The following is a 20,720-nucleotide window of genomic DNA, read 5'->3' on the forward strand; positions in this document are numbered from 1 at the left end:
GCTGAAGAAGGTTCAGAATGTAGAAGTTTAGAAAATGGAAACTCCAAACAGCTGAAGCCAACAGGAAGCAGCTTCAAACAAACACAACAAGAGAAAAAACTCTGAATGTTTCACATTAAAGTCGTACATTTATCATAAAAACAGGACAAAGACTTGAAAAAGTCGTGTTTTTCCTTCCAGGAACCACAAGGCTTCACTTTTAAAGGTGAAGTGTGAAAGAAATGGACATATTTGAAGTCCAACACCTTTTTCCAGTCACATGATTAAAGCAGACAAACTACAAGCTCATTTTCATTCCAACAAGTCATCTTCTGACCTGGACTAACAACACTGGTCTCTATGTGCAGCTGGCTGTGAGACCAGTGCTCAGGGAGCGTCTACAAAGTGCAACACTGAAAGAACATCACACACTCATTTGCTTCCAGCACTTTCACACAAACATCTACTGTCATTATTGTCACCAAACTCTGTGGATCCTTTATTGCAAATTCAAATGGGATCAAATGGTCAGACAAAAGAGGGTTATGAGGAAATATGATGAAATGTTGTGTATTAGCAGCAAGTTATTCATCATCATCATCATCATCATTTATTTATATAGCACTTTAAAAACACACCTGGTAGACCAAAGTGCTGTACAATACTAATATGCATTGTAATAAAAAATAATATCAATAAAAATAAAAAAGAATAAAAATTAAAATAAAAATCACTTACCGACAGAGTTAAAAACCAAGGAATAAAAATAGGTTTTAATAAAGACTTAAAAACTGGCACTGATGTAGCCTGTCTAGTATGGAGAGGAAGGTTATTCCAAAGCATCGGCGCTGCAACAGAGAACGCTCTCTCTCCTCTAAGTTTCCGCCGTGACTTTGGGACAGAAAGCAGCAACTGCTCAGCTGACCGAAGGGAACGAGTGGGGATGTGGGGCTTCAACAAGTCAGCCAAATAAACAGGTGCCAGACCATTTAGAGATTTAAAAACCAATAAAAGGACTTTAAAACGGATCCTAAATTCAACTGGAAGCCAGTGTAGAGAGGCCAATATCGGAGTGATGTGATCAAATTTTCTTCTGCCAGTTAAAAATCGTGCCGCAGCATTTTGCACTAATTGCAAGCGTGACAAAGTGCCCTGCACAACCCCTATTAAAAGAGAATTACAATAATCTAAACGTGAGGTAATAAAGGCATGAATAACACGTTCCAAGTCACGCTTGGAAAGAAGGGCTTAACCTTTGATAAACATCTGAGGTGATAGAATGCTGATTTTACCACCCGTTTACATGGTCATCAAAGGTAAGTGCAGAATCAATTTTAACTCTGAGATTTGTGATCGAACTCTTTAGTTGGGAAGTTAAAGCTGCAAGATCAACATCCGGAGTATGAGAAGAACGATTTGGGCCAAATAAAATTGCTTCAGTCTTCCGATCATTAAAATTGAAAAGTTTTTGCCATCCATGCTTTGACGTCAGTAAGGCAGTCAAGCAGAGGTCGAGTTGGGAGACTATCAGAAAGACTAAAGGGTAAGTAGAGCTGGCAGTCATCTGCGTAAAGATGGAATGGCACTCCATGTTTCCGGAAAATCGCGCCAAGAGGCAAAAGGTACAATGAAAACAATAACGGCCCAAGAATAGATCCCTGTGGCACACCCCAAAGCAGAGGGGCCACAGAGGATGAAGCCGACCCAGCTTAACACAAAAGGTCCTATTTAAGAGATAGGACTTTAACCACAAAAGTGCCAAACCAGAAATTCCCACACAGTGCTGTAAGCGGAGATCAACAAATCATGATCCACTGTGTCAAATGCAGCGGTCATGTCCAACAAGACCAGCACTGCATATTTACCATGGTCTGTGGCTATCAGGATGTCATTCATAACTTTTACGAGGGCTGTCTCCGTACTGTGAAATGGCTTAAAGCCGGACTGAAAGATTTCTGACAAATTAGAGTCATTCAAGTAGTCCATCAACTGAGTATAAACAATCCTTTCCAGAATCTTACTAAGAAAGGGAAGCTTAGAGATGGGTCTAAAATTGGATATGACTGAACTGTCTAAGCCCAGTTTCTTAAGTAAAGGATGTATGACTGCATGCTTAAATTCCCTAGGTACTTGACCAGACAAAAGACTAGTATTAATAATGTTCAGAATGTGTGGTCCAATGATAGGAAATACCTTTTTAAGAAAACGGGGAGGAACAACGTCATTAGGAGAGCCACACGGTTTAGCTTTCAACACAAGTTTCTCTAAGTCAGATAAAACAATTGGTAGAAAAGCAGAGAACAGACTTGAGCAAGAACCATGCATGGCTGGGTCAGCAATAGGTAGAGTCAGAGGTCTCAAACTAGCAACCAAGTTATTGAATCATTTTCCTCAGAAACCAAACAAAATGATTGACAAACATGTTTTACAAACTCAGTGTTGGACTTGGATCAGCAGGATAAGCTGATGTTTAAAGGCATTTGAGTCTCGCTGTATGAGAGTCCAGTTATTCCTCAATATTTATGGATGATGTTCTTTCAGTGTTGCACTTTGTAGACGCTCCCTGAGCCTCACAGCCAGCTGCACATGGACCAGCTGACATTACCCAGCATTAGAGGCGGCTGTAAAAAAATGGATTTTCCTATTTAAATGGTTTTAATTTGAATAAAGCGATGTTGATTCATTCAATCCTGAATGGATTTTTAATATAAATGTATTTTGCCAGAATCTCAGGTTAAAGCTCCCAAAAGTATTTCAACAACAAGCAAACAGATAAAACAGTAAATGAGAGCAGCTAAACACACAAAGATGGAAACACAGAGCGTGGATCGTTCACTCGACGGCACGTACACGGACACGCCGTCGGGGCTGAAAGTGGACAGCTCACAGATCCTGAAGCTGCAGGTTTCATCTGTCTCCAACCAAAACTGAGTGAACCAGCAGCAAAAGAAGATCCAAACTACGCTTTACGTTTGATGAACATGGTCATGAATTCTCTCTGACTTTGACCTTTACTTCCTGCACAGCTCTCTCTCTCTCAGTGTACTTCAAGAACAGTTTACCTTCAAAAATCTGTTTTCTGCATTATTAAGTGTGCCTATGCCAAGAGGCACACTTATTACTATTCCTCGGATTTATTATTCTTATTATTCTTATTATTCTCCATAATCGTACTGCCTGCTAGCTAGCACGACGGGACTTACTATACAGCTGTGTGCGCGCTAAGTTATTGACGTTGAACTTTATTTTACTCATAAGGGTTAGTTCGTAGAGTTGCCATACAAATGGAATCGTGCCACATTCAGAGAAAATATTACGATTTATTCTGTCGTTATGAAGCCTCCCCTGTCATTCTCTGGCCTGTTGCAACTTCAATCATGAAACTGATCAACAATCGGCTTTTCGCTCTTTTCTTCTCTTTCGCTAAACAACAGCAGCACGTTTAAGCTTGATCAGCTGTTGTTAGAATTCATTTGATTTTAATTTCTAGTATCAGCTGATGTTTGCTGGAGCCACAGCTGTAGAAGTGGCTGGTCCAAACCAGGAGATGTCCTTACTGAATCATCAGAGCTGAACTGGTGATGGAGAAACAGGTTTACCTTTTTTTTAGGTGACATGAATGAGTTGAAGGGAAGTTATGAACTGTTTCTGAGAGACAAATAAACACCAAGCTCCTGTTTTCGTGTAGCTGACAGCTGGTAACTGTGCAGGGGCGGATCTAGCAAAGCTTTTGCCAGGGGGCCAGGTAGGGCATTAACAGGGAAAGGGGGACACAAAGATATAGTTTTCTTTCTTACTCTAATATCAAATATTTAGCTTTTTATTAAATAGTTATCTGCATCTTACAACCAAAGTTTGTATAATAATACACAAGATTGGCTGTAGACCATTGTTCATCATTCAGAACACTGTAAAAATAACAAAAACAAAAAGTGAATGCAAAAGTGCATAAATATTTATTTTACGTGTTTGATGTGTGTGGCGGGGCGTGGTCTGCAGTGCTGCTGCAGGGGAGGTGGACCCACCTGAGCGGCATCTGCAATCACGCCTCTCGGGCGTAGTCTGTGCTCTCTCGGCTGTTTTTTGGGTGTGTATCGGGCTGTGAGTTGAAAAGCTACAGCCGGCTGTGTGGGTACACCAACCATGTGTGAAAAGTGGTCCATAACGTAATGCTTCAAAGTGTGTTCATGCAAACATTGTCGGGTCTGCCGTGGTACAATGGGACTTCTGCTCATGAACCTGTGTGCACAGCGTCTGCAAATCGGCGCTGTACAAAGTCACTTCATCTTTACCCAAAACTGTAAGCTGTCATCTGTGAGGCGCGAGCGGTGTTTGTTTTTACCATAGTTCATGGTGGAGAATGGCTGCTCTGCTGAGTTTTGCTCTCTGTAGCTGTATGAATGGCAAACTACACTGATTAGCAGCAGCATAGGCACACTTAAAATTTCTTCAGAAATTTTCGCTTTCTAGTTCACTGCTTATTACGCACCAGTCTGCTGTTGTGTTCACTGCTGTCGGCCTCCGAAAACAAAGCCTCATTTCTGCTTTTCAATACTGAAGAAATTGAAATCTTTTAAAATGATGACACATTACAAACTCTCAGCTGTGTCTGTAATCAAATCTCTGTAACTTTGCTTCACTTCAGCAGCATCAGGTCATGTTCATGTAACCCAGTGTTAAAAATGGGATTAAAAGTATAAATATTCATACTCTCACAATGGGAATAAATATTGATAAAAACAAAGTTAATTATAATAAATACTGATAAAAAGCATGTAAACATAAGTTTAATTAATTTGTACATATGTATATGTAATATATAAATGGTGTGGGGGCAGGACTTAGTCCTGCAGAGTGTGTTTGGTTAGATCCACTGAGCGACCAATCATTGGCCGGTCTGACCCTCCCCCAGTCTGGGTGCGTTGCTCAGACATCTGTGTGTGCCTTCGTGTGCCAGTCAGATAGCCAGAGACACAGATGGTGAAAGATCAGTTTACTCGTGCGGCGAAGAAGCTAGCTGGATAGTGAAAGTCCTTTTTTCGGCAAGAATAATAAGAGTGATACTGTATTCCAGAGGCCGTGAGCCAGCGTGAGCACTGTGAAGCCCCATGTAGCATTTGTTGCTTCACATGGTAAGTCCCAGGCAGCGCATGTGCACTAGCATAGCATGCTACTTGCCGCTAGCTCCGATGCTAACTTCCGTTAGCCATTTTGCAATGAAAGTGCCTTTTCCGAGGCTAAAGCAATTAGCACTGAGTCTGCTGCACTTTATACGAAATGTTCTTTAAAGGTTCATGTCATATTACTGTGGTATTGATGTATAATGTATGGTTTTGTGTGAAGTTATTATGTTAGTACATGTTCACTTTTCTCATGGTGCTAATTATAGTTCTACACACTAAGTATTAACAACGTGAAATTGAGTGCCTTCACCTGCACTTTACTTAGCTGAAACTTGATAAGTCTCAAGCCAATGTGTATTTTTAATGCACTGCCGAGCTATTTTGTATTATTTTAAATGTGTGTTTCCTATGCACTTTTTCCCTTTGAAATTAGAATAATTTGTTGTACAACATAGAATATTTTGAAAGAAATTTAGAAGCACTACAAGCAACTAGTAGTAATAATAAGTTACAGACATCATAGCTTAAATGTTGAACTACTGTGTTCTGGCCTGGTCTCCAGGTCAGGTTTTTTTTCCCTTTGCTTATTTGGATTGGATTGGTTTTGAGGACCTGAGAAGAATCGAGGATCCCTTTTCCAGTACTGGATGGCAAGCCCAGCCCAAAGAGCCGGATGAACTGGTAGATTGTAACCCGACTGGTTACAAACACACTGAGTGAATATTGAACATTGAAAGACTGAAATTGACTTTAAAAAAAGGCACAAAAGACAATATATCCTTGGGTCGACCATTTGTGGGGTTTATTTTATTTTGTTTTCAATAAGCACGCTCTACTTTTGTTAAATGTGCACAACCTGCTAAACTTTAATAATTGCTAATAAATGCAATTGTGTTTTCTACACCTATTAGCGTACAAGTCCTCTTTTGTCATACACCCTTGGCTCCTACTGAATCTTGAACCTGTCTGATCTGGTCCATATTTGCCTTCTGTCCTCGTACTGTGGTTAAAGGTAACTATACTGCCTGTACTACAGGCAAAGAAGGCAAGAAGTAGCACTAACAGGTCTTACATGCCCATTACTAGTATTGCACCACCAGTGTTAAATTCACATGTTGATTCATGGTTTGCTTCAGTTTTTGATCGACTGCAGAATATTTTGAAGGTTATCTGCTATAAAAAGCCAGAAGAGGAAAATCTGCTTCATGTGTTTCTGTTTGATCCTCAGTGACTTTGACACAAAGGCCTCTGCTGTGATGATCACACCTCTGATCAAGTCTCACAGTGTCAGCTTTGTTTTTATACATATGGATATGTGCTGATAAATGATCAGAATTAGAATATTTCCCACTGTCTGCTGTGTGCCGTGACCTTTGACCTGCTAAAGACAGACAGCTGTGGATTATTCATTGTTGTGTCTGATACTTAGAACTGTGAGGAAGAACACTACACAGTTAATCAGGGTCCCCTCTCTCTGAATCAGGAAAGGTGGGCAGGCCGCGTGTGGGCCGCGGGCCATACGTTGAGTCTCACTGTTTGAAATGTGAACATTGTTCTGCTGCAGTCAATGGACTAAACCAGAGAAGAAGAAAACAGACTTTACCATGAAGATCCTCAGTGTGGATCAGTATAATATCAGCCTGATGTCTGCAGTTTAGTGTCAGCACAACTTTCACATCATATTCATCTCAGCACAACTAAAACATGCTGACTGACCTCAGAGTTTCAAGTCCACATCCTGGACTCTCCAGGAAACCACACAGATGCTTCACTCCTGAATCCTGCAGCTTGTTGATGCTCAGGTCCAGCTCTCTCAGATGGGAGGGGTTGGACTTCAGTGCTGCTGCCAGATAATCACAGCTGATCTCTGACAAACCACAGTAGCTCAATCTGTATAAATAATGAAAGATGTAAGTTTATTAGACAAAGTGCTTGAAATCATTCAGTGTTTCATCATCTGTTCAGAGCTGAAGAAGGTTCAGAATGTAGAAGTTTAGAAAATGGAAACTCCAAACAGCTGAAGCCAACAGGAAGCAGCTTCAAACAAACACAACAAGAGAAAAAACTCTGAACGTTTCACATTAAAGTCGTACATTTATCATAAAAACAGGACAAAGACTTGAAAAAGTCGTGTTTTTCCTTCCAGGAACCACATGGCTTCACTTTTAAAGGTGAAGTGTGAAAGAAATGGACATATTTGAAGTCCAACACCTTTTTCCAGTCACATGATTAAAGCAGACAAACTACAAGCTCATTTTCATTCCAACAAGTCATCTTCTGACCTGGACTAACAACACTGGTCTCTATGTGCAGCTGGCTGTGAGACCAGTGCTCAGGGAGCGCGTCTACAAAGTGCAACACTGAACGAACATCACACACTCATTTGCTTCCATCATCCAACCTGAAGAGGAAACAGAGACGGCTCCCCTTCAAAGTAAAAGCTGCTCCTTTTGGACACAGTATCAAAGAAAGTCTACAGTATAACATAGAAAAGACAGAAAAAAGTTTTGGTTGTTTTTGAATTGTGCAGAAATGAAACTACACTAAGCTCAATTATGTGACAGACATTTCATCCCATGTCAGTTTGGCCTCATCCTGGGCCGGATTATCCAGCACACACTCTGACCACAGGCCCAGGGGCCACGCACAGCTGGGCTCCATCCAAGAGACAGGAAACAAACCAACACAATAATAAAAAGCACCATGTGATCTTCTTACATCTTCAAGACAAACATAGTAAAAAACATATTTGTTTCCTGATAAAATGATGTGACAGGTAGAACAGAGTAAAGTGGTGGTGTTACAGCCTTTCTCCCCTCTGCTGCCGAGGCTGTTAGTCTCTCCCAAACTCAGCTACAGGACTTCCAAATGAATGAAAGCAGCAGAAGTGGCTTTACAAATGAAAGAGGAAGAGGAGAAGAAGAGGAGAGGGAGGCCACCCTGACCATCACTCCAGCTGAAAACATCACACTTCCATTAAAGTTGGTGAGAAAATGTTGAGCAGGATGAGCTGCTGGCTAATCTGGAGGCTGTAGCAGCTCACACAGTCACAGTGGATTTCCACTCATGAAAAAGCTCTGGCTGCTTCATTTCTCATCTCATATCAGAGACTTTAGTGAAGCTGTACTGTGATGCTTCCATATTCCAGTGAGGCCTCCAGAATGATTTCAGCTGTTCTGTACACACACTGTGTGCCCTGTATGGCTCAAAGTCTCTGCAGCCTGTTTTTATCTGCTATCATCAGATCTTCATCATCCTCATTCACATCCCTCACACACTCTACAGCCTCATCAGCACTGACTTCATCTTCACTGACTGATGGAGCACAACATGAACCTGTGGAGGCTGAAACACTGTCCTGTCAAACATCTCCCGTCACCACTCCACTTCTGTCAGCCTTTAAATGAACCCTGCTCAAGTCTGTCACTTCTGTTTGGAGCCAAAAGGAAAAACTGTTGTTCAGTCATTTGGAAAGACACAACATTTCTGAAAGCACTCAAACTTCTTCACATTTGTCTTCAGACACATCCTGAACATTTAGGAACTAAAGAAAGTTTCAAACATCAATCAAAGACCTGAAATATAGAAAAACAACAACAGCCGCAGTCAGTGAACTCACCTCAGAGTCTCCAGTCGACAGTTTGGACTCTCCAGTCCAGCACACAGAAGCTTCATCCCTGAATCCTGCAGGTCATCATTTCCTCTCATGTCCAGCTCTGTCAGATGGGAGGGGTTGGACTTCAGAGCTGAGGCCACAACTTCACAGTGAGACTCTGAGAGTCCACACAGAGTCAGTCTGTGATGATAGAAAATATAAAATGTGTTATTATAAAAGCAGAAAATCTGCATTATAAACACAGACTGAATGTATATGAAGACAAAACAGAGTGAGGTCATAATCTGATGAATCTGCTCTTCACATCTGTGCTTCAGCTCCTCTTACTGTGTTTGACATGACACAACGATTGAGTCTCTCTCAGACCTGCAGACTTTTAATGAGAATCTTTGTTTGGCTTTAATCTGCAGATGAAGGAGGAAGATGGTGTCACATTTAGGCTTCCATAATGTCCACAGTCTGTCACTGAGATCTGATCCAGAGTCAGAGTGAAGACACACATTTGGACTGTTTCCTGTTTTGACTCCAGAACATTTTGAATGAGTTCAGCTCAGTGAAGAGTTCCAGCTGGAAAGATGATCTCTGTTTGCTACCTGCTGTCAGGTACGACTGTTCACGTCCCACACGCAGGAAAAACCTGCTGACTGTTACCAAACGGAGCAGAAATCTCATCACTGGACAATAATGATGAATGAACTCAGAGCTGCTGATATCAGATCTGATTTCAGGGAACTAAACACAGAAATGATTGGCTCATTTTAGCTTTCTGAGCCATTATCTGCTGGTGTGTCGCTAGTTGGCAGAAAATGATTTGTATTCCTGTTCAGGGCTTCAGTGTTTATGAGTCCAGATCCAGGTGACAGCAAGTCAAAATGATGTTACCTGTCTGTGTCCAGCAGCAGCCTGTATTCACTTTGAATATTGTTAGAACCTGAAATGGATCAGTTTATATTTGATTGGTTTGTAAATGTCACTGTTTCCATTGGACCTGAGTGGCGGTACAAAGACAGAGAGGGAGAAAGGAGAGAGAGATGGAGACAGCAAAGAGAGAGCAAACACAAACAGGTGAGAGTGGACAGGTGACCAAGGTCAGCAACCAATCAGAGAGCTTCTGTTTGACCCACAGTCACTGATGATGACTGCACATAACCAAGCAGTGTGTTACTCTGATATCAAATATGGATCCTGCTCTTCTAATAATGATCATCAGATGATATTATTGTGTTATTTTGTAGCTGAATACGATGTTTGTGTGATTATCAGTGAAAGAAGCAGTGAGGAGGATGGAGAGAGAGAGAGGACAGAGGGTGAAGTTAGAAACACTAAAAGGATTTTTCATGGATTTCATGGATGATTTGAGTGATTTCCAGCAGGACACTTAAACATGTCAGTGGACGTCCTAAAGAACATATTCACTGATATGAAACGTGTCATTGAACAGGATTAATATCAGTGCAAACATGGTGGAAACAGCTGTGACTGCATGGATGTGACACACTTCAAATCTGTTCTCCACTCTTGGATTTGGGATCCATGGAGCTGCTGCTGAGTCTGTACAATAAAGGATGGTGTGGAAGGTTGCAGCGTACGGACACAAACACTTTGTGCTTACAATCTGATTTTATTTTCAAAATTAAACTACTAACCTACACTGATCAATGATGTTAATGATCACATCTGGACTCACCGAGCCTTTCTGCAGTTCCTCACAGCTGGAATCAGTCTCTGTCATCCCCGCTCTGATGTGTTGTACTTCTGCAGGTCCAACTCATCCATAACCTCCTCTGACATCTGCAGCATGAAGGCCAGAGCTGAGCACTGGATCTCAGAGAGTTTCTTCTCTGATCTGTTCTCTGACTTCAGGAACTCTTGGATCTCCTGAAATAATGAGAGGTGGTTCATCTCCATCAGACAGTGGAAGATGTTGATGCTTCTGTCAGGAGAGATTTCATCACTGTTCATCTCCTTCACGTTGTTGATGACTCTCTGGATGGTTCCTGGACTGATCTCTGTCTGACCCAGCAGACCTAGTAAGAGTCTCTGGTTGGACTCCAGACAGAGGCCATGAAGGAAGCGAACAAACAGGTCCAGGTGGCCATTTTTACTCTGGAGGGATTTCTCCATGGCTCTCCTCAGAAATACATCAAGATCTTTGTTATCAAAAACACTGGAAATCATCTTGATTAAAGATTTTGGTTTTAGAAACATCTTCAGCACCTCTGTCTTCTTGTTGGTGAAACAGTGGAACATGTAGACTGCAGCCAGAAACTCCTGAATGCTCAGATGAACAAAGCAGTAGACTGGTTTCTGGAAGATCACACACTCTCTTTTGAAGATCTCTGTACAAACTCCTGAGTACACCGAGGCCTCTGTCACATCCAGACCACACTGCTCCAGGTCTTCTTGGTAGAACATGATGTTTCCTTTCTCCAGATGTTCAAACGCCAGCCTCCCCAGCTTCAGAAGAACTTCCCGGTCAGCCTCCGTCAGCTCCTGTGGACTCGTCTCATGTCCCTCATGGTACTTGTTCTTCTTCCTCTTTGTCTGAACCAGCAGGAAGTGTGAGTACATGTCAGTCAGGGTCTTGGGCAGCTCTCCTCTCTGCTCTGTAGTCAACATGTGCTCCAGAACTGTAGCAGTGATCCAGCAGAAGACTGGGATACTACACATGATGTGGAGGCTCCTGGATGTCTTCATGTGGGAGATGATTCTGCTGGACAGCTCTTCATCACTGAATCTCCTCCTGAAGTACTCCTCCTTCTGGGCGTCAGTGAAGCCTCGTACTTCTGTTAGCCTGTCAACACATGTAGGAGGGATCTGATTGGCTGCTGCGGTCGGGAAGTTATCCAGACGAGAGCCGAGGGAAGCAGATTCCCCTGGATGAGGTTTGTCAGCAGCTGGCTGACTGATGACTTCTGTGTGACATCAGACAGCAGCTTCCTGTTGGTGAAATCCAATGAAAGTCTGCTTTCATCCAGGCCGTCAAAGATGAACAAAAGCTGAGAGACAGCCAGCTTCTCTGCTGTGACCTTCTGTAATGTTGGATGGAAAACATGGAGCAGCTCCAGAAGACTGTACTGCTCATCTCTGATCAGGTTCAGCTCCCTGAATGAAAGCAGAACCACCACACTGACATGTTGGTTCTCCAAGCCCTCTGCCCAGTCCAGAGTGAACTTCTGCACTGAGAAGGTTTTTCCAACACCAGCCACGCCGTTGGTCAGAACCACTCTGATGGGTCTCTGTTGGTCAGGTAAGGCTTTAAAGATGTCCTGGCACCTGATTGGAGCGTCATGGAGGGCGTCCATCTTGGAAGCTGTCTCCAGCTGCCTCACCTCATGTTGGGTATGAACCTCTTCACTCTGTCCCTCTGTGATGTAGAGCTCAGTGTAGATGGTGTGGAGGAGGGTTCTACTTCCTGTTTCATCACTTCCTTCAGTCACACGTTCACATCTCCTCCTCAGACTGATCTTATGTTCATCTAAAACCTCCTGCAGACCAACATCTGCTGAAAGAAAGAAAAACAATGAGACTAAAGACAAAGAAAACTCTTCAATGTCTGAACAACACAAGAAGTCCAGTTTTCAGAAATGAGTCCATCAGCAGACAGATGTTCAGTCTTACTTTGTACACAGCTGCTCTGACTGGCTGTCTGCAGTCCAGCTCTGCTTCTGGATCTTTCTCCACACTGTGCAGAAGCTCTGATGGTGACACAGAAAAGTCAAAGTGGAGATACTTCTGTCCACCTTTGATTAGACTCATTATAAAAAGGAAACAAAGTTTGAACACAGTCATGTTTCCAGTTCACTGACTTGCATTTATTCCATGGACACTCACTCTAACCTGAACCACAGCTACAACCCAACATTGTTGAGGCCTCATCTCCTCCTTTCCTGACTGTAGAGCTTAAATATGCAACAACCAACTGTGGCGGAGGTGTGGTCCCGGGCGCGGCTGCAGGGGAGGAGTGGTGGGGTGAACGGGGCGGTGCTGGAGACGCAGGTGAGAACAGCTGATGGCGTTTTGGACTGATGATGGTTTCCTTCCCTCTTATAGTGAGACGGGAGAGGAGCGGAGGGGAGCGGGAAATCAGCTGAGGCCGACAGCTGTGGTCGGTCATAACACACAGGAAACTATAAATAAACGTGGCATCTGGAGACAAAGACCTGTGTGTAGTGCATTTCACACCAACAAATAAAAGAATTTGGTTCATTTCAAAGAAATTCACACGGTGACCAAGTAAAGTAACCGTAGTAAAGGAGACAACATCCCTTTGATGGTGGGATTATTTGAAAGATTTGCTTTAGTCACGTCACCAAATGCAGTTGAACCACCCGTGGATCCATGTTTGACCATCTACCACTCTGAGCTCTGCTTTTTAATCATTTTATTATTATCATCATTCATTCATTCATTCTTTGGAGGGGGGCTATTTCCTAATGCCGCCCTAATAAGGTGATGTTCAAGGGGAAATATAAAAGAAACTCTTTCAGTGTTATTCATGAATAATTACAGATAAACTGTGAAGAAGAAAAAGTGAGATTTAAAGGAGAGAGTGAGAAACTTGATCATCCATCCTCATAATCCATGTTTATCAGTATCTGCTGTGACCATCCTGCAGTAATAACTACAAGTCTACATTTCTGTGACTGTTGATCAATCACAGCAGGAATCTGAGCTCATCTCTGCACACAGAGCAGCTTCAGCTCTGGGATAAACTGCTCGCTTCACGTCCTTCTCAGCTCACAGACACTCATCCTGATATTTTCCTTTAACATTTGATGGTATAATTCATCTGAGTTTACACTTTATCTGCATAAATACAGAAAAACAGGCCCAAACACCATAAACCATCAGTTTCACCATGTAGAATATATTGTTGTTTCCTTGCTTTTAATTCAGAGAAAAACTCTGATTTTGATTTTCTCTGTTCTCTTTGCCACAGCCCATCCCAGCAGCAGCTGAAGCAGCTGACTGTCACAACACTGAACAACCTGGCTGGCACAAATGTTAATGTTAGCCATTTAAATATTAGCAGTTAGCTGAGGCCACAAGAAGAAGAGGCCCTAGAAGAACAATGGATGATAAGATTAGATTTTCAAGACTAGGCAGAGACGTGTTTTCCTTTACTGTCTCTTACAGAGGAGGGAGCAGATACCAGACGAGGTCACGGAGGTACGGGGAGGATTGGCAGCAGACAGCAAGACTGCCAGGTCCATGCGAGAGAGCGATGGCTACGATAATCTCTGTTTTTGTCTCACTATATAATGTTGTACAGCCCATTTGAGGGTTATCCTCTCTGTGGACCAGATGCTTGATTTCACACAGAGGTCCACCAACTGAATTTGATCAGTTATGGAACGATTTACCTCGACAGGCTCCTTCACTCGCTGCTTTTAAACCTCCTTTAAAACACACTTTTACTCCCTGACCTTTGACCCAGTGTGACATGTTGACTCACTACCTCAGACAGCTTAAAAATAGTCTTTTTGTTTTTTGGTGCTGCCTAAAAGAACCGTAAAATATCTGTCCTATATACAGTTATGTTCATATATTTTTGTACTACATCAGGAAACTCAAAAATATAGTTTGTAATATTTTAATCCTTATTTTTAAAACTGTTTTTGTCATTTTTCTTCTCCCATTGCATCAAAAATCATTATTTACACTGAATAAATGAGTCAGCAGCTCTCTTACATTGTTGCTGCAGGTTCATTACTGAACACTGGAGGTTTTTCTTTGGACCAGTCACTCCTCACAGACACACAGCTGGATGCTGCAGATCCTGCTCCATCCTCTTCCTCCATCTTCTTGATGTCAGGGTGGAGTTAGTCTGAGAGGCAAACACACACACTCAGAGGTGCTGTTGTACTGGAAGCATCACACTGACGGGTTTCTAAAGTTCTCATTGATCATTTCATGGAGTTTCTGTGGAAAACACTGTCCTGTGACGTATGTGTTATGGTGAGGGTCATGAGGGCTAACCAGCCCCACTCCTTACTCCTCATATTTCAGCCTGAAGCACAAGAACAGCCTAAACCTAACCAGGAGGCTGTAACCTCAAAGGGACTTCATGGTTAGAAACAAAGGTTCAATGAAATGAAGCAGATCATAAAAACATGAGTTCCAACTTTAAAAGAAGCATCCACACGATGACGGCACAGCAGAGGAGCACTTTCTCTAACACACTGATTCAGTTCCACTGACACAAGGACACACACAGGAAGGCACACACACACAAGCCTTTATAAGAAACAACACAATCATCTGCGCTTGTCAATCCAAGTCCTTAGCCCATGAGCCCGCGGTATCACACCACAGATATTCCCTTACTTTGAAAAAATAAAGACAGTTTTCAGAACAGACCGGATGTTTCTGCTACAGCCTGTTTACCAATATAATCAATATCAGATATCAGAGAATTGGTGCCTATTTTGTGTGTGAACGGGCATGTGAGCGAGTGCGGGCCAGACGTGGTCTGTGTGAGTGTGGCTGATTGTTGTCTTGTAACGGGGAATAAACTGAGTAATTCTGCCATGAAAAGGGATGAAATACATTGCAAAGTATTCACTGGGCAGCACGTAGTATGTAGATCATTGAAGGAAGAAAGTAATGAATTTGTTCACAAAGGAGATGAAACAGTGAGTGTGAATGTGTCTGACATCATTGTGTGTGTGTGAGCCACAGAGAGGTGTGAAAGACAAAGTCAAACATCCAAACTCAGCCTGCAGTTCTTTTTCTGTGATTCTACATTTGACTATCCGTTGAGTTTGGTGTGTACTTCTGCTTTGTTCAGATGCATTTAGATACATCACCTCCACTCTCCTGTCTTTCCTTCTCTACCATTGCCTCCTAACTAGGGATACCGGTTCTGACATAAACGTAAGTAACCAGATCGAAAAGCAGCGCACATTTCGGTGCTTTTTTCTGTGCTTTTTTTTCCCTGAGATGTCATACACTTTGGATTCTAGCCAATCATTTTGCCTTTCCAAGGATAGTAGGCGGGCCACGTACGATTGTGGCTCAAGAGTTGGGAGTTTGCCTTGTAATCGGAAGGTTGCCGGTTCGAGCCCCGGCTTGGACAGTCTCAGACGTTGTGTCCTTGGGCAAGACACTTCACCCGTTGCCTACTGGTGGTGGTCAGAGGGCCCGGTGGCGCCAGTGTCCGGCAGCCTCGCCTCTGTCAGTGCGCCCCAGGGTGGCTGTGGCTAAAACGTAGCTTGCCATCACCAGTGTGTGAATGACTGGATGTGTAAAGTGCTTTGGGGTCCTTAGGGACTAGAAAAGCGCTATACAAATACAGGCCATTTACCATGTTGGAGCAGAGCTTGTAACAACCCTTTTGGGTTATAGCACCACTAGGGGGGGTTGCCCTACTATTGTAGTAGTTGTGGGAGTCTCCTAGTGGGTGTGTGTTGTTAGCGGCATCCATTTTCATGCTGCTCATGTTCTTTCTCTCTAAAAACCTTACTGTTGTAACGGCCTGGCGCCTGCGACTACCGATCCCCGCACATGTATGTACGGACAGAGTAGAGCCGTGGAGACCTGGCTTGTGTGGTGTATTGTTGCTGACACCAAATAAAGGTCTGTTATTGGATTTAACCGACTGGCTTCGGGTATTTCAGCTAACCTCCACACCACATGCCCGCTGGACCTGCTAGCCGCTCCTTCCTCGCCGGACTGCTGTTACAAGCTACAGATTAAAAATGCCCAAGGCGAAGCGGTCAAAAGTCTGGCTTTACTTCACAGCAAAAGATGCAAACTCAGCAGCCTGCAACGAGTGCTTAAGCAGCCTGCAACAAGTGCTTTAAGCTGATACCATGCAAAGGAGGTAACACCTCGAATCTGATGAAACAGGGTGGCTGTAGCTCAGGAGGAAGAGCTGGTCACCTACTGATCGGAAGGTTGATGGTTCGATCCCAGGCTCCTCCAGTCTGCGTGTTAAGTGTCTTGGGCAAGATTCTAACCCCAACTTGCTCTCCGATGCATCAATCAGAGTATGAATGTACTTAGAAAGCACTGAGTATAGATAAAGTGCTTGTGAGAAATGGGTGATGTTGTATAAAGCGCTTTGAGTACTCCGGGAGAGTAGAAAAGCGCTATATAAGAATCAGTCCATTTACCATGAAACACCTGGCAACACGTAGTGGTTTTTTTAAAGTCGAGAAATGCACCGTATTTGATAGCTTGCTGCGAGACCTCACATCGAGCACATCTACTGCGGGTGTGGTGCCTGTTATCGGACCCGGAGTTAGCAACATCCCCCAAGAACCCCAAGAGGAGAGTCCTGGCCCCTAGCCCTGCCAGTGTAGCAGACATGATGATGGATGATGATGGCAGCAGCAGCCGTTCTTCTCTGCGTGAGTAGCTTAATGTTGTTCGTGTGTAATTTACGTTGAGTAGGCTAACCACGTTATTACATTAATCAGAATCAGGATCAGAAAGGGTTTTATTGCCAAATGTTGAGCAGGTTTACAACATTAGGAAATTGCTGCGGTACTTAGTGCAAACATATTGTCAGATAACGCTTAAATAAACATAAAAATTAAAATTAAAAGTGCTAAGCAGATAGATATATACATGAGTGCAGGTGGTGATCCGTGCAAACATGGAATGATGCAGTGAACACAGTGTAGGGTCATGTGTTAGTGGTGGGAACAGTCATATGGTTATTGTTCATGAGTCCAACAGCAGAGGGGAAGAAACTGTTCTTATGGCGAGAGGTTCTGCTGCGAATGGGCCGGAGCCTCCTGCCTGAGGGGAGCAGGTCAAACAGACTGTGTCCAGGGTGAGAAGGGTCAGCTGTGATCCGAGCTGCACGCCCCAGTGTCCTGGAGGTGTACAGGTCCTGCAGAGATGGGAGTCTGCAGCCAATCACCTTCTCAGCAGAGCGCACAACACGCTGCAGTCTCTGTTTGTCCCTGATAGTGGCTCCAGCGTACCACACGGTGATGGAGGAGGTGAGGATGGACTCGATGATTGCAGTGTACAATTGCATCATCGTCCGTGTTGGCAGGTTGAATTTCTTCAGCTGCCTCAGGAAGTACATCCTCTGCTGGGCTTTCTTTATGACGGAGGTGATGGTGGGCTCCCACTTCAGGTCCTGGGTGATGGTGGTACCCAGGAAGCGGAATGAGTCCACAGAGGTGATGAGGGTGTCAGTCAGGATGATGGGGGGGAGTGGGGCTGTGTGCTTCCTGAAGTCCACAATAATCTCCACTGTCTTCTGGGCATTCAGCACCAGGTTGTTGTGGCTGCACCAGGACACCAGACGTTCAACCTCCCTCCTGTAGGCAGACTCATCCCCATCCGAGATGAGTCCAATAACGGTGGTGTCATCTGCAAACTTGATTAGCTTGACAGACTGGTGGGTGGAGGTGCAGCAGTTAGTGTACAGGGAGAAGAGCAGAGGAGAAAGAACACAGCCCTGAGGGGAGCCGTAGCTGATGGTCCGGGAGTCCGAGACATTCTTTCCCAGCCTCACATGCTGCTTCCTGTCCGTCAGGAAGTCAGTGATCCACCGGCAGATGGGATCAGGCACATTCATCTGGGAAAGCTTGCCTTGGAGATGGTCTGGAACGATGGTGTTGAAGGCAGAGCTGAAGTCCACAAACAGGATCCTAGCGTAGGTTCCTGGGGAGTCCAGATGCTGCAGGATGAAGTGTAGAGCCATGTTGATAGCATCGTCTACAGACCTGTTGGCTCTGTATGCAAACTGCAGGAGATCCAGGAGGGGGGCCGTGAGGGTCTTGAGGTAGGAGAGAACCAGGCGCTCAAATGACTTCATGACCACAGATGTCAGAGCCACAGGTCTGTAGTCATTTAGTCCAGTGATCCTTGGTTTCTTGGGGACAGGGATTATGGTAGAGGACTTGAAGCAGACAGGCACATGACATGCCTGCAGTGAGGAGTTGAAAATGCCAGAAAACACTGGGGCCAGCTCGTTTGCACAGTGTCTGAGGGTGGCAGGAGACACACCGTCTGGGCCCGGAGCTTTTCGAGCATTCAGACTTTTAAACTGCTTCCTCACTTCTGCTTCATGAATATGAAGGGTTGTAGTGGGAGAAGGTCGTAGTTACATGCTGCTGTCTTCTTGTTTGATAGAGTGAAACCATATATGCCCTATAGCTGCAAAAAAGGCTAACATTGTTATCTTTTTACAAAAAAAAACAACTAAACATGAGAGGTTTTAGGACAAAGTCTGTGTTTTCCATTCTTTAAGCACCGGTTCCAACCACAGTAGGTGTGTTGTATCAACAGAAAAGGCTGACTTGGTTATCATTTTGCAGAAGAAAAAGAGACTGCTAAAAATAAAAACATGAGAGGTTTTTGGACAAAGTTTGTGTTCTCCATTCTTTAAGCACTGATTCGAGCACCATTTAAGCACCGGCACCATTTCAAAAGTACCAGTTTGGCACCGGTATCGGATAAAACCTAAACGACACCCATCCCTACTCCTAACATGCCTCCTTCCTCCTCTTCCTTTTCTTTCAGCCATCAGTAGCATGACAGTCTTATTCATTATGATCCACACATTTTATTTGGTAAAGCTTTAGTTCAGAAGGCCCTTACTAATGCAACACTCCCCATTTACACAGGCTGGCACTTGGAGTACACTGGCTTGTGGCCCCTTGTGCCAGCATTAGTGCTTTCCTCCTTTCTGCTGCTCACAATTCACCGATCACACTTTGACTATTACCATTAAAACAAGAGTCAGAAAATTTAGCAACAGAGCTACGATACTTTAAATGTTAAAGTTTCATGATTCACGTGTGGATGTTGCATAAGAAAAGCATGATGTATAAAGTATAAGTGTTTCTGACCAGTTGTTCATGTTCCTTCATTTTCCCCTGAAATCTATCAAATACTGTCCAACAGACTGATGGCACAGCAGTGCAGAGGCTGCAGAACCTGCGTCTGAAGCCTCTGGTTTAAAATAGTTCAAATAAATAATCCAGCTGTAGTTGTCAGTATTTCCACTGCTGCACAGGAAATAACTTTATTATAAATAAATAATAAGAAATAAACTTTATTTTTCAAACACAAGCTTTACACAACTTGTACATTCACACAAGCACTTTTTCCATGTTTCTAAGTGCTTCCTGTCTAACATTCACACTCTAATGGATGCATCGGAGAGCAACATGGGGTTAGTATCTTGCCCAAGGACATCATGCAGACTGGCATTAAACCACCAACCTTCTGGTTAGCAGGTCACCTGCTCGACCACCTGAGTTACAGCCGCCTCATCAAAGTGACCAATCACATTAGAATCCTGTCCTGCTTTTGGCTCCGCCTCCAAACCATCCAAAGCGGGTTTATTTGCACCATGTATGGAGGTAAACTCAAACATCCATTCAGCTGCTTCAGAAGGAAAATGTCAGCTTGTGGTTTCAATCACAGGAAACTCACAGGTTAGAGTCCAGCCAGAGGGCTGCTGTTGTTTATCTGTAAAGTCTTTACATTTACAGAAATAAATAAATATGTGGACACATCTGGATCATCAGCAAACATGAAACCAGGCGACCACCAGGACCAAGCTGACTGCTGACACAGAGTTCATACTCTAACTGCTAGCTGCTCTGCTAGCTAAGTGAACTGATGTTAAAGGTCAGAGTAAAGAAATGACGTGATGCTGCTGGGAGTGACACCACAGACTAGCAGCATTTAGTTACTCAGCATATAATGCAGTTAATCTGAAATCTCTTTTTCTCTCTGAAACAAAGTGACAGCAGACTGAGTCAAAGACAGAAACCTTATTTAAACAGCAAATATTCACCGGCTTCACTTCCTGATCCAGGATTCAAAGAGGACGTTGCACTTACTCAGCTTCTTCCCATGAACGTCTTCACTCTGCAGCTCTGCTGTCTGGACCAGGTCTGTGTAGAAACAGAGACAATCTTCTGCTTCATCAGTCCTCTGTGTCTGCAGGCTGAAGTCACATTAAACACCTCACACCAGCAAAGAGTCTGAAGCTCACAGGTCAAAGGTCAGCTGCTGCACCT

General features: G+C 43.6%; 1 protein-coding gene and 2 long non-coding RNA genes across 3 annotated transcripts; 1 reads left to right on the plus strand and 2 right to left on the minus strand.

Annotated features, from left to right (window-relative positions):
* The first annotated feature begins 4,959 nt into the window (after positions 1 to 4,959).
* LOC120438759 lies at positions 4,960 to 6,003 on the plus strand. Its single transcript, XR_005612117.1, has 2 exons — positions 4,960 to 5,111; positions 5,665 to 6,003. It is a non-coding gene; the product is annotated as an uncharacterized LOC120438759 (long non-coding RNA).
* Positions 6,004 to 8,763: 2,760 nt separating this feature from the next.
* Positions 8,764 to 11,073, minus strand: LOC120438733 (NLR family CARD domain-containing protein 3-like). The gene is made up of 2 exons (XM_039609159.1): positions 10,406 to 11,073; positions 8,764 to 8,898 (listed from the first exon to the last, which is right to left on the minus strand). The coding sequence occupies exon 1, from the start codon at positions 10,966 to 10,968 to the stop codon at positions 10,447 to 10,449; it is 522 nt and encodes a 173-aa protein (XP_039465093.1). The 5' UTR covers positions 10,969 to 11,073; the 3' UTR covers positions 8,764 to 8,898; positions 10,406 to 10,446.
* Positions 11,074 to 12,168: 1,095 nt separating this feature from the next.
* Positions 12,169 to 20,697, minus strand: LOC120438742. Its single transcript, XR_005612093.1, has 4 exons — positions 20,541 to 20,697; positions 14,413 to 14,548; positions 12,340 to 12,416; positions 12,169 to 12,223 (listed from the first exon to the last, which is right to left on the minus strand). It is a non-coding gene; the product is annotated as an uncharacterized LOC120438742 (long non-coding RNA).
* Positions 20,698 to 20,720: the final 23 nt, after the last annotated feature.

This window comes from Oreochromis aureus, linkage group 3, assembly GCF_013358895.1.
Source record: "Oreochromis aureus strain Israel breed Guangdong linkage group 3, ZZ_aureus, whole genome shotgun sequence".
Taxonomy (NCBI): Eukaryota; Metazoa; Chordata; class Actinopteri; order Cichliformes; family Cichlidae; genus Oreochromis; species Oreochromis aureus.